General features: G+C 44.1%; 1 protein-coding gene across 3 annotated transcripts in view; it reads right to left on the reverse strand.

Moving 5' to 3' along the window:
• Window positions 1–3467: 3467 nt before the first annotated feature.
• The window catches only part of shank1 (SH3 and multiple ankyrin repeat domains 1), an 89859-nt gene continuing 78796 nt past the window's right edge, over window positions 3468–14530 (reverse strand). For 2 of the 3 annotated variants that reach the window (XM_023349328.1, XM_014472939.2), the window contains exons 24-27: window positions 14011–14131; window positions 8667–12120; window positions 6608–7498; window positions 3468–4559 (exon numbers count right to left, since the gene is read on the reverse strand). In XM_023349328.1, coding sequence (XP_023205096.1) covers window positions 4472–4559; window positions 6608–7498; window positions 8667–12120; window positions 14011–14131 — 4554 coding nt within the window. In that variant the 3' untranslated portion in view covers window positions 3468–4471. The remainder of the gene's footprint in view (window positions 4560–6607; window positions 7499–8666; window positions 12121–14010; window positions 14132–14530) is intronic. The other variant, XM_023349329.1, reaches the window with a different exon arrangement.

Here is a 14530-nt window from a genome sequence, read left to right on the forward strand (position 1 = left end):
TTCTAAGATACTTTTCATTGAAATGTAAGGTCAGCATTACATTTTATTAATAAAAACCAAAACAACCTGCAACACTAATATCTAATTACTTATAGAAGAGAGAATGAAATGATTTAACACAAGGTGGAACCCTATAACTTTATTTGGTACTAAATAAGGACCCTTTAAATAACCCCACAGGCCCCATGGCAACCCATATGAACTCAACAGACACGTCATAATTACCCCCATAAGGTGACTTGTAAGTGCCCTATGAGTATCTGGATCTCACAGGTACCATCTCTAAGTACCTTACAGGTTCCCTAGAAGTAGTTTCAAGGAAACCCCAATGAACTCATCAGGTACCTTGTAACCATAAGGTGACTTGTAAGCAGTCCATAGATTCCCAATAAACATCCTTAGGTAACTTATAGGTGTACTATGCATATCTGGACCTTACTGGTACCCTCTCCCAGTACCTTATAGGTTCCCTGTAAGTAGCCATAAGATAACCCCAATGAACTCCACAGATACCTCATGAATACCGCCATAAGGTGACTTGTAAGAACTCCATAAGTTCCCAATAAATAACCTAGAGCAGTGACCCACTGCCTTGCATTGTTTTAGGTATTTCCCTTCTGCCACACACCTGGCTTGAATCCGTGGGTGATTAACAGGCCTCTGCAGCACTTGATGCCTGCAGAAAAGGTTGTTCAATTGTTTGAGTCGGCTGTTCTGGAACAGAGACACATCTAAAACATTCAGGGCACGGGGGGCTAAGGATTGGATTTCAGAAACACTGGCTAGAGATTCCCCTTAAGTAATCTGTAGGTGCCCAATGGTACCCCCTCCCTGGAAGTTTTTATAGGTTTAAAATCTTGCCGTTGAATCTGCTGTTGATAATTTAGCTGATTCCACGTTGGTAGTTCACCTAGAGGCGCCCTTTAAGTGACCTCTAAGAACAGTAGGAGCTTCCTGTTGGTACCACCGAAGTTCTGGCCTGTATTACACATTGCTACTCAAATTTCCTTGTAAGGTGTTACTGATGCAAAAAATGACACAAAATAATTCACTGTGATCGCACCGACACGCGTGAGCAAAGAGAACGACCAGAGCGGAGCTTGGATCATTAACAGTGGAAGATGCAGAGAACGGGTCAAACTGTATAGAAAGCAGAACAGTTAAATAAATACATCTTCATGATAAACATTATTTGGAAGACAGAGATTCTGTAGAACTTTTGAGACTTTTTTTTTTTACATCTTAAACTGTGTTTAATGACCATTATTTTCATCGTCCTTATTGCTATTTCCTTATGCATTCTAAGATAATCTCCCCCCTGACCTTCTGCAGATACAAAAACGAATCACCATTTGCAAATTTCACATCGACAGAGTGAAAATATGTGCAACAAGATGCATGAAAACAGTTTTTTTTTTCCTGCAAAACCAGACTCAAAGACAGCAGAGGGGAGAGCAACTCCCGTATGGGATGTATCGATGTGTTCTCGGACTCGGAAAGCAGCACTGAAAGAAGTGAAAGCGTGAAGTCATGAGAGAGCCCTTATATTCCATCTCAGAGGTTAATGTGCCATGAAAGCTGATGGAGAAGTAAAATGAAAAACATGGCACACACAGATCTTATAACAGGGGCTAGCTATACTAAACTTCTATCACTGATATGTTCTGGGCTTCCCCAGAGTAACAGTTGCTACATCGATACAGCATCTGAATAAACTTTGAAGGAGAAAAGTAAAGTTTGAGGCTTTTAAAGTTACCATGTTAACATAATAAAGGGAAAATATATCCATCGATGTGCTTCACCTTATGTCCGCGAGGCTTCTTTTCACTTTAAAACAATGTAGAGGATTCAGCGTCTCCACAACACCCAACCACCTGAGGCAGGAAGAAACCGGAATAACAGTAAGGACGATGATAGTAACGATAAGCAGTAGCAACAAATCTCTTCATATCAACAGCAGTTCCAGTGTTTCCCCGTTTAAAAACTGTAAGAACAATCGTAGTATTAAAATTTGATTTGAGCGTTTCTCTCTCTTGGGTTTCGCCGTTGGGAGGGAGGGGGGAGAAAGGCCACTCCAGGAAGGAGCAGGGAGGACCGGGAGGGAAAAGACGGAGATAATGGCAGTTTTTCTTTTACCCCTCCCGTCTCCTTTCAAGTGTCCCTCGTCCCAGAAGGTCTGAGCAGAGTTGTTCTCCGGAAGAAAAAGATTTCTCTTCGCGTTCTCTTGGATCCAGAGCACAGTCTGTCCTCAGGTGCGTCTCGGATCTCTGCGTCTTTACATATATAAGGTGTTAAATAAACTCTGACACAAACACAGAGTGCTTGTGTTTATCTACATGGTGGTGTATGCATGCAGGCATGGATAACAGTAACATGGGTGCCTGACTGTGTGCATATATATATATATTTATATTTTTTTTTAGCCATTTATTCTTTTTATGATGTAGGTCTGGGCACTTATTTTTGCTACAAATTTGTGATACAGTGACCAGTCTGAACGTACGTCGCTAAAGGATGACAAAGAGCTATTATGGAAAAATAAAAAAAATGCACACAGGATTCATAGTGAGGACAGAGCCCTGCCGGTGATGAGGTAAAAACAAGACGTGACCAATCGCAACCAGATAAACACACACACACACACACACACACACACACACACACACACACACACACACACACACACACACACACACACACACACACACACACACACACACACACACACACACACACACACACACACACACACACACAGCGAAGACACCGGTCTGCTCCCTGGACTCCTGGGAAAGATGAGGAAGCTGTTGTCAGAAGAAAATACAACCTCATCTGATTATTGAGTTTAATGGATCAGGAAGTATAAAAAAACAATCTGGACTTTACCAAGTTCTTAAAGGTGACCTATTCTGCTTCCTTGAACAGGTTAAGACAGACATATGTCTAAACAAAACATGTTCAATACATTTGTTAAATAATGATATTTTATTCTAGCCAGTTTTGCCTATACGAGCTGTTTTAGGGCGTCTTGTCACTTTAAATCCAAACAAGCTGCTGCTGGCCACGCCCCCCAACTTGACGTTTACAGCCGCACGTGAAAATGGCTGCAGACAAATGCACAATTATACAACCGTAAATCTTCGAAAAGCAGAAGTGGAGCCTCCTGCACAACCAACAAGAATTTAGCAAGTGGTTTATGAATGGTAAGTCCACTAAAAACTTCATCTCTTTTCCAGCAGCCATTGTACAGCAAATACAGCAGTAAAACCAGCTGACCAAACGTGCTGGAGCTGTGCTGGGGTTGCTATGTAACGGCCCTTTGCTTGCTGAATGTGACTTAACAATGGAAATGGCTCGTTTTCCAGACAAAAAGCAGCTGGGTGTAGTTTTTTTAAGTGCTTGAGTTGTTTCTAGAAGCAGTTGAGACCCAAATGAAAGTACGAAAACAAGCAAAATTTGAATTTTGCATAATAGGTCCTGTTTAAATTATCTAAATTTAACCTAAATAAAACATTCCACATTAAAAATAAATACACCCTCACTGCTTTTGTGGGACGTGAAGGACGGAAAGTGGTTTGTGATTTGTTAGCTTGGTGCTACAGTACATATAAGCATCAGTTTGTAGAAGAAAACAAAACAAACAAAACAGAAAAAGCATGGACCTATATTTAAAACTTAATAAATGTGAAAAAGATACTTTAATGACCACATCTGTCATTCTGCTTTGCAAAGTAGCCTGGAGTAGATCCAGTGTTTACAGATTAAAAATGAAATCCTTACAAATAATCATATTGAATCGATTCATGAGAAAGTAAAAGATTTCCACCCCTAGTAATAAAGCAATCAAATGCATAAAGACAGATGATTTTTAAATTCATAAACAAGATTTATTTTTGCTTCGATTTTGCAGATTGTTTCAAGTTAAAACATTCAGAGATATTTTAAAATGTAGAAAGTACCTACATCTGTTTGGAAATTTTGTTAATAACCGACTAGAAAACTGCAGATTTTAACTTGGTAAAGACCAGATCACTTATTTTATACCCTGACATTTAAAATAAAAATTAAATTTTTACCATGACTCTACGGTGAAATAAAGCCTCGCTCTTTAAAAAACACCTTCCTACTTTCTGACACGCAGACATGTTCCTCAAACGTCACACAGGAAGCTAAAATCTGAATCCTCTCACCTTTCAACCTGAACAAAAACAACCGAATGCACCCTCTGCTTTGTGATTGTTCTAGTTAATAAATCTGAAATTTGCTGCCATAACGACCCTCTTATGTTCACTGAGATGAGGTTTAGTTAGATTGTGTTGCTGTGGTTGTGTTTGGATGGATGTAAATCAAGGAGCACCAGCCGGCGTGTTTACAGGTCATCAGCTCTTCATCCTCTCCTTTCTTTCCGTGTGAAATCTGTGTGAATCCTCCGACATGGACTTCAACCCCTCCCTGCTCCTCCTTTGCGGCCTCAGCTCCGACTCCCGTCGTCCCTCCTCCTCTCAGGCTGCCCTTCCCGAGGAGAGAGGACAGAAATGGGAAACGGGCTGCTGGACAACCTGAGGACAGAGAGACGCAGGACATTTAAAATGTGTTTTCAAAAAGCTTTTCATCGCAGAACAGGGATTAAAAAAAGAAGTGGGAAACATAAATTTTCTACAGAGTGAATTTCAACACTAACAGGAAGAGGGCGCTGTTTATCTGTTAAAATAAATCCAAAGTACTAAAGGAATTTTCCCTTTTCCTTGGGAGTTTAGGGCAGAATAAATAAAACAAACACATGAAACAATTCAAGTTTTTTTGACTCGTCTTAGATTCTAAAAGTTTAAATTATATTTGGTGCTCAATTCTTTACAGTAAGAGTGTTCAAACTGAAGCCCGGGGGCTTTTGCAGCCAATCGATTGATCTTGTGTTGCCCCTTAAAATTGGCCATTGCCTTTCCATGGTATTCTGATTATCATCTCTCTTCTTCTCCGACTTGGCTTTCTCCCACTGAAACGGATTCCTCCAGCACAATTTCCATCAGGCCAATCAGCGAACAGAAGGAAAAGTCGTGAAAGACGTTGATTTTCTGTTTTGGAATTGTAATCTGCCCGTAGTTTTAGCAAGAGCAGCGTTCAGTCCGTGTTAACCACGCTTCCAAATATTGAATTAATATTTACCAGCCATCTTGTTCGGATCGACTCTTCTCTCTAGAGGAGGTTGGTTGTTTACAGCGCAGGCAATTTGGTTTGTTAGACAGAGTACAGTCTGATAGCGAACTGAAAATACAACAAATGTTACAATTTTGCTGTGCAACCGAACCAAATCTATCGGACTACCAGGTCCAATACATTTGTTAAATAATGATATTTTATTCTAGCCAGTTTTGCCTATATGAGCTGTTTTAGGGCGTCATGACACTTTAAATCCAAACAAGCTGCTGCTGGCCACGCCCCCCAACTTGACTTTTACAGCCGCACGTGAAAATGGCTGCAGACAAATGCACAATTATACAACCGTAAATCTTCAAAAAGATTTAAAGAATTGGTTCAAAGTTTCACAAAGTTTTCAGACTTCTGAGAGCAAAAATCTTCCACAACTTACGTTTGATTACGTTTAGGAAATGCAAAAACATGGTGGAAAAGCTTTAGGGTTTTGTTTTTCTAATGGTATATGTTCAGATTAGAGATGCACTGATCCACTTTTTTCACTTCAGATACCAATATCTGAGGTTTAGTATAGGCCAATACTGATTCGATTAGCACATTACATTTGAAAAAAAGACCTAAATGTATTGAATTACAAATTTATCTGATAACTCTACACCAGTACGGCACACTTAAATATATCAAGTTTTACAGGTTTGACCAAACCTGTAAAAACAACTTTAATTTGTTCAGTTGTTTTCTTTTAATGTAAAATAAACAAAGAACGGAAACTGACAAAACAGTAGCTTGCCTACCTTGGTCAAACATGTCAAAAGTAAACTAACAAAACTTTGAAATAGACCAGAAAGTGCAATTAGTTACTCTAAATATAATGTGAAATAAATAATACAGCAAAGGCTGTATATTGCACTAACCACTACATCAATTAATTGCATGATAAATTAAAATGAGCACAATAAATTTTATTTGCATGATTTATCACTTTTCTCTCTATCAAAAACTGGATAATAAAAGTCTTCAGTCTGTTTTGGTCCCAAACAGCCAATTTTTCTTCCAGAGACTTAATGATTCCTTTTCTTTGTTGTTTTGTTTATTGGTTTTTGGTATTTAAAATGTTCGTTAGAATTTAAAATTAATTGATCTTTGAGAATGTTTTCTGGCGTTATTATGCTATCATTACAATTATATTACTTGAAAATGGTCTCAAAACAACATTATAGTTTATCGCAAAGACTTCTGGGACAATTTATCATCCAGAAAAATTCTTATTGTGGCAAGTCTAATAAAGCATTAAATTATTAAGAGCATAACGTGTAGAATTAGACTGAACAGATCTGCCCTTATGGATCAGGCACATTGTCTACCCAGTCTAGAATTGTTTTCAATATTGGGACCGATACAGATATTAATATTGGATCAGTGCATCTCTAGTCCAGACAGACAGGTGTAACCTTACCTGTCCATTACACTCCTTAGGGCTCGCTCTATGTTCATTCTGTGTCCTACTCTTGTCACCCCCAGATCCAGATAGTCTTCCTTGGTCAAAGAGGGTAAATGGGTGCCATCAATCTCGTTATCAAGAAACCGTTCTCTATGCTCGCCAAGGTTGAGGTACGCCAGCCAGTCTGCAACATCATACTTGGTCCAGTAGGGCAGCGGCTTGGAAGCGAAAGGCTTTGTGGGGGAAGGCGGCGGTAAGTGGGGGTAACTCAGGCAGGTAGGTGGCGGGTGGGGGTGCAGGGGTGGAGACGACGTCCCGGACAGAAAATGAGTCGGAGAAAGGGATCGTGACACTACTAAGGTGGAGTTTGGAGGTGGAGGAGCTCCAGAGGGGGCAAAAAGGGGTGGAGAGGGTGAGAAGTAAGGGTCTCCAAGAGGATTCCCAGGTGACGGTGGGGTGATTGAACCGCGGAGGTCATAGATGGCACTGTACAGGGGTGAAGTGGGGAGAAGGGGAAGTGACGACGGGCGGGGCGGGGCCACTTTGGGCCTCTCTGATTGGGAGATGAGCGGACTCGGAGCTCGTCGGCGCTGGAGTATGTGTGATTCTGCTTTGCGAGACTCTCGACTGGGGATGAACTGGAATTCCAGAGCTTTGGTCCGGTACACGGGTCTGTGCTTGGGAGACGTAGGGTAAGGGGAGTACGACGTCGGGGACAACGGAGAATGTGAGCGTGGAGGTTGAGATGCGGGTGGAGGCTGAGGAGATGGGGAACGCCCCCAGTTTGGGTATTGGGAAGCCGGGGTTGGGGACGGCGATAAGGACGGCTGCGATAAAGAGATTGGAGACAGAGACTGGGAGCGGACTGAGGGCGGGCTCAGAGCGGAGGCGGAGTCTTCAGAAAATCTGTGAACAAAATCAGAAAAATAGATAACACCAAACTACACCAGAGATCAGACAGAAGCGAGATGAATTCCAGAAAATGTACATTATTAAAGGTGTTGGAAAGGTACCACAGCCGCCCGCCAATAGCTAAAATCCACAAATAGTTGAGATACCCTCTGCTCATAATTGCCTGTTTTAAAAGTTCAAACACCAAATATACATTAATAAACACAATGGAGACTATTTGGGAGCTACAGCCAATCAGGCCAAAGGAAAGAAAATGGTGCTCCTGGATTGGCTGCTTTGCAAATGCCAGCCAATATATTATCAAGTAGAATGGTGCCAAGACATTTTAACTTCCCAAGATGCATTTTTTATGACATCACATGTTAGAATAATTATCTAAGTTCATTTTCTTGTGAGTTTATTTGAAAGGTTATGTTTTCATATTATTATTTGATGTTACTTGACTTCTTCTCTTCTGTGAAACACTATTAACCATTTGTAGGATGTTTGCCTGGAGGCTAGAGACTTTGCACATTCCTGTGGTATCAGCTTCCATCTGTAACTGATTAGTTGTGGTCAACCATGCCCTTTTAAGGGCATGCCCACAGAAGGTTTCAGGACACCCTGTAGAAAAAGGTCATTGGTCAAATTCTTTGTGTGACTATGTGAGAAGGCCCAACCTCCTTCCTTGTATTTTCTAATAAAGCCAAATGCAGAGAAAGATCTGGCAGAGTTGATCCCAGACAGTGTTTTACAGCGATTTGTCGCGTCTCGGATCTTCCCTCCTATTCTGCAGAAAAGACAATCACGACTGGTCTGAATCCTTGCTAGATAGGAATTACAATAAACCTATCATCACATACCTGCCAAAAACCAGAGGAATGTACAAAGGAATTACAACAATGCATTTATTGACTGGGGGAGGTGTGTATTACCATTAGCCATGCTACATTCGAAGGCTCACGAATTAGCGGCTATGTGGCGCTCTCTCAATTAATACATGAGCCTCTGTAATTGCTTAATACAGTCTGAGATTCTGTAAGGAATGTGATGTCACAATTTTACATCACATATTCTAGATATACCTAAGATATACTAATTATCTACCCGAAAGGAGAATCTCTAGAAATCCGAAGAAGCACTGATGATGCTAACAGTAACGTAATATGACAACGTTTCCAACCTGTGTCTGCTCAGTGGTCTGTGGCTGCTCCAGCTGTCTTTACTTCTTTGCTGCAATTTGCTGCTCAGCTCAGTGATAATGCTTGGCTTCATACTGGATGCAGGGGGGTAAATCTTCTTCCCCTCTAAAAGTGACCCCGACTGGCTTCCCATATCGCCGCTCATCTGGCTGTCGCCCCATAGGGGTCTCATCTCAGGAGTGCGTGGCCTATCAAAGTACGGTGACGTGGGACGGCCCAAATTCTGCATATCCCTCATCCCGTACCCGTCTTGACCACTCTCATCATCTCCAAGTCCTTCCTCTACGTCATCCTCTACCTGCCCATCTCTTTGCCTGTGGGAGTGGTAGGCTGCAGGGGCGGTGCTGGTCTGTCGATGCGAGTCACCAGCGCGGCTACCTTCTCTAAACCTGCTGCTTTTTGGGTAGGTGGATGCTGCCACCGTCGCATTCTGCATCTCAAAGGTTTGCCCATCCAGGTAGCTCATGTATGACTCTAGAAAGTCCGCTCCTCCTCGTTCTGTTTCTCCCGCACCTCCTCCCATTCGCCCTGGACCTCCAGCTCCAAGTCTCTCTCCCCGATCCAGTCTGTCTCCTCGGACACCACCCCCACTTAGGCCCAAAATACTGTCCAGGTGATGGTCGCTGCTACTTCGGCTATCCAGTTCCTCAATCCCAGAGTCCACAACCGTTTCCTGGGACTCTCCTTTTTTGGCAGTGGGATGAGAACGATGGTGCTCGCCTGTCCGTCCTGTGATGGTAGTGGAGTATGTCGAATGAGCAGGGTGTGTTCGCTCTTGATGGAGCTGAGTGGAGGCGCTTGTTGTGGCAGCAGTGGTGGTTGTAGCAGCACAGCTAGCGGTCGTTGCGTGGGAGGCGGTGCCCCTATGTGGGACGGACGTGGCAGCAGTGGAGGATGGAGCTGGGGGACCTCGGTAAGCTGGAGGTGGTGCGACTGCATGTTGGGAAAGTGTTGGTGAGGATCGCCCGGATGCATGAGTGCTGTTGTAAAGGTGGTGAGACATTGAAAAGGGTCTGTGGTAGAAACCGGCTCCAGGGGGAGGTGGGGGTGAAACTGCAGGGGGAGGAGGAAGACCCATGGCTGGCTGAAGGGTTGAGGGTGAGGAAGGGGGTGGAGGATTTGGTGATGTCTGTGAAGGGGAAGGAGCAGACTGAGTCAGATTTGCCACTTCGCTGTCATACGACGTGAGGCTGGATGCAGTGGAGTCACCTGCCTGGGGAGAGGGCAGAGGTGTATGGGCAGGAAAGCTACTTATATAATGCTCTTTCTGAGGAGGGGGAGGAGGTGGTGGGGGCGGCGGAGGCGGTGGAGGAGGCGGTGGGGGAGGGACTTGCTGTTGTCGATGGATCAGGCTGTTGGAAAGCATCGCATGTTGCGAGTATCCCAATCCCCCTCTGTCGAAGCTGTTTGCAAACTCTAACGGAGGAGGAAGGGGGTCTGCATAAACAAATTCATCGTCCGCGTCAACTGAAGGGGCAGGAGGAGGAAGGACCATCATACCACTCCCTGTGCTTCCAGAAGCCTGCTGGATAATGTTTGGTGGAGGAGAGGGAGGGGTGAGAGACAGCATATAGGCATCGGCTTGACTTTCCATCCTGAGAAAAGAGGGTCTTCGGGGTTGCGGGGCCACACTCTCAGCTGCCTGCTCTGCCCTCCTCATGTCCCTCTCCCTCGAGTGGTCTCTCTCCCGTTCCCGCGACCTCTCCCGCTCTTTGTAAGACGGCTGATATGGCTGAGACTGATAGTGGTGTGTGTGGACGGTTTTGTCCTCCGAGAACCGCACTCTAAGACCCTCACGAGTGCCTCCCCCATCACGCTCCCGCTCCCCACCTTCTTCCCCCCAAGTACTCCCTACTCCTCGGAGGATTCTGGGAGAGGGTGGGCGACCGACTGTGGGTGTGGTAGCTGCCAGAGAAGAGGAGGTCACCAGGTAAGAGCTTGAAGACTGTGTCGTGTGGGACGAAACCGGCTGAGAGGTGACAGCAGACGAAGGGAAAACGACGCTCGACATCTGGCGGGTGAAGAGGTGCTCCGTTCCCCTCCTTATCCTGCTGTCATCCCTCAGAGCACGCTCCCTGGCAGCCAGGGCGAGGCCCAGAGGTGATGTGGGGTCAAGCGCCTTCCCAGTAAGAGGATGAATAAAAGTGGTGTTGGTGGAGGGCGCTGGCTGTCGACCTGCTGCTGTGTACAGATCAGCAGGCACAGATTTGGGCTGATAGTCCAGGGCCGTAGAGGAGTACTCCGGTAGGCCGAAGGCTGGAGGCATACTCCGGGTGTGTTGGATAAAGGTGTCTGCAGAAAACATGCCCTCATCAATTGACTTGGAAGGGCGCAATCGTGTTGACGAGCTTTCAGGCTGAGTGTTTAACTGCTGCTGAGACACCTGAGTTCTTGATACTCCTCCTAGCGCTTCGCTCATCCCAAGACTCAGATCCTCCTCAGCAGACATGAACAAGGAGGCACTCTTTCGTCGGGCTTCGAGGAATCTCTCCCTGTCTCGGCGAGCCGCGCCAACAATGGCGGCCCCGAACTGGCTAGTAAAGTCCAGATTATCCTGGGCTCGAATAGAAGGCAAAGATGGAGGTGGTGGTGCAGGAATGGAGGGTGGAGCAGGTGGCTGTGGAGCAGGAGTGGATGGAGGAGGGCCGTGAGGTGTTTTTGTGTCACCGGTCTCCCCTGACGCAGGGACATCAGCCTCCACGCTGCTGCCCTGGCTGCTCCGTCCACTGCTGCTGGTTGAGGGAGCCTTGACAATGATGGTGGGGATAGGAATGGAGCTTTTCTCCACCGAGTCTTTGCTCCCTAGGCTTCCCTGGCCTAGACGCAGCTCCTCTATCTTGGATTGCTTCACCAGAGGGCCCTTGCCTCTCCTGGCCCCTCCTTTAGGGCCACCTGCTCCAGCTGTGCTCCGGTCTGCCCGCTGGGGTTGACTCTGGGTAGTCTGTTGTTGCTGGGGCATTACAGTAGCAATGCTGGACGGGGGTACAGCTGTGCTGTAGCCTCTCCTCAGGCCTGCTGGTTTAGCGCCTGCGCCAGCCCCAATCCCAGCTCCAACAGGCTCCCCAGTATAGGCAACCTTTCGCGACGCAGTCCTGCTCTGAGCTGTATGGGCAGATGCGTGAACGTACGGTGTCGTGTGGTCTGCTGCTGGGCCAGCGGTGGGACCACCTGCCCTCTCCCTGCCGCCCTGGCTCAGGTGCCCCGGCTGGGAAAAGGGCTGGTAGTGCGCAGAGCTGGATGTTGACTGGGACACGGAGACAGAGGGCTGCTGGGACAACTTTGTTCTCCAACCAAGTGGTGGAGCGGAGGAGAACGGGGGCTCCGGTGGAGCCGTTGTGGGAGGAGGAGGGATATCGTCCGGACCAGGCACCGACAGACTCCGGGCAAACTTCATCGCAGGAGGATGCAGGAACTGCTTCTCCTCCTCAGGCACACCTGCAGTGCAGGATTCACAAACAACAATCCAGAAAAATTTACAACTATTAAATAAAAAAGTGTTGGATAAGTAAAGTTGTGAGTGTCTGTCTAAATCTGCCTGCCCAAGAAAGTCTGTCCTCAGTTCCTCAGAAGCATGTAAATCAATCAGTGATGCTTATTCCTCAACAAAAAGTGAGTCAACACTAGGCCTGTTGCAATAAACAGTATATCAATTATTTGCATGATAAATTCAAACGGGCTCAATCATTTTCATTTGCATTATTTATCAATTTTCTCTCTACCGGTTCTTTAGTTTGGTGCGTTTTTCGAAAGACAAGTTTGCTTACAGAGGCGTCAGAATTAATTTTATTTGTCGTTTTATTTGTTTTGGATATTTAAAATATTCTCCAGTTCCACTGTTAAATGTTTGCTAAAATTTAAAGTTTATTGATCTTTGAGAATGTCTTCCTGCATTATTATGCCATTACCTTTATATTACATGAAAATTGTCTTTAAAAAACAACATTCGCAATAACCTCTGGGACAATTAATGATCCAGCAAAATCTGTTATCATGCCAGGCCTAAACAACAGCGTTAAATGGTAAAATATGATTTGTTGTTCACATGGAAACATACAACTACAGTGTGTTCCTGTGATATTTACTATTTTATTATGTCATAGCCACAAACTTCAATGCATTTATTCTGATTTTATGACACACAAAAAAATAAAATAGGGCATAATTGTGAAGTGGAAAACAGGAGGTTTGTAGGTTTCACCAACTAAAATTTAAGATTTTTAAAGATTACTTTTGAAAGAAATTGTGTGTCTCAAAATGCTTGGAAAGTACTTTTCATTTCACTTATGAATGGTCAGGGCAAATTATCACCATAACTCGGAACAACCAAACCTTATATTGATTATTCTAACATCGCATCACTTTTCCATGAATAAGTCGTTGATGTTGTGTTTTATTTTATTGATGCTGAATGTATATTGTTGCTTACAACTACAAATATCAAACATCACACGAAAAAAAAACAGTCACATTTTGGCAGAGGTGGGTAGAGTATCCAAAAAATGTACTCAAGTAAAAGTAGAACTACTTCAGCATGTTTTTACTCAAGTAAAAGTACAAGTCCAACCAGATATTACCTGTCTGAAAGGCTACTCAAGTACAGAGTAACGGATCAGAACATCTGATATTTAAAAATTATGTACCGGTAATCAGACAGAGAAAAAATTTATGTCCAAATTGTAGCAGTTTAAACACTAACAGGGAAACAATACAAATAAATATAACAAAAAGTTACTGATTCAGGAAGCAAAAAAAACAATTAAACTAATACTTACAGGCAGTAATGAAGTTACTCAGAGTGGGTAGATTATCCAGAAATGTTACTCAAGTAAGATGCTTTATACAAATATTACTAAAGTAAAAATAAAAAGTACTGTAGTAAAAATACTCCTAAAAGTAATTTTTTTCAAAAAGTTACTAAAGTAACTAAGTAATTGTAACTAGTTACTACCCATCTCTGCATTTTGGGTATGTAGGAGAACGCAGCACTGCTGAAGATGAGATAAAATATTGTGAAGTGAAGTTTATCTGCCACCTGCTGGGTTTTTTTCAGTGATGTGTGACTTCCTGATTCTTCAAGCTGCATCTCCCTGAATCTTCTGCATATCACATGTTGACTACTTGTAAATAATCCGCACACACAGACAGAACTGGGAAACAGAAGAGATAAAGTACAACGACTAAAGCATTTTGTACAGTGTACAGATACAGGTGAAGTACATACTGTGAGCCACAGACAAGACACGGGTCAGAGAGTCAGAGTTTACTGGACCAGAGGACGGACAGACAGGCGGACGAGGGGCAGACGGAAGAAACAGACAACCTCACCGATGGATTTCTGCCGCATAATACCGTGCGGAGGGCCGTGACCCTGGCCGTACTGGCCTCGCTCGTAGCCCAGTCCCAGACCCGACATCATCCCCATCCCAGGCTGGTCCGCGTAGCTCGGCTGCAAAGACACATGACACGAGTTGGGGCGTTTCCGCTAGCAACCACTAGCATTTGCTAGAACAGCTAGAAACCACTAAAAAACACCAGGAAAAACTGAAAACGGCTCATGATCTCTAACAGCTGCTAGAAGTCATTAGCAACCAGGTTTAAGATTTAAGGCAATGAATGAAGCTTTACTTAAAACAAATATCGATCCAACGTTCCATTTATTAATTAATTCATCCATCCATCCATGCAGACTCACCCTAAATCTGCTACTCCTAAATTGTGATTTCATTTTAGTTGCATTTTTCCTTTTCACAATCGTCTCATTCTTTTGTGACTTGCTTTGAAATTTAAGTCTGGAAAGCAGCAGACGTGCTTATTGAATTAGGGATTCATTTCAGAAACACAAATT

The sequence above is a fragment of the Xiphophorus maculatus genome, chromosome 16 (assembly GCF_002775205.1).
Source record: "Xiphophorus maculatus strain JP 163 A chromosome 16, X_maculatus-5.0-male, whole genome shotgun sequence".
Taxonomy (NCBI): domain Eukaryota; kingdom Metazoa; phylum Chordata; class Actinopteri; order Cyprinodontiformes; family Poeciliidae; genus Xiphophorus; species Xiphophorus maculatus.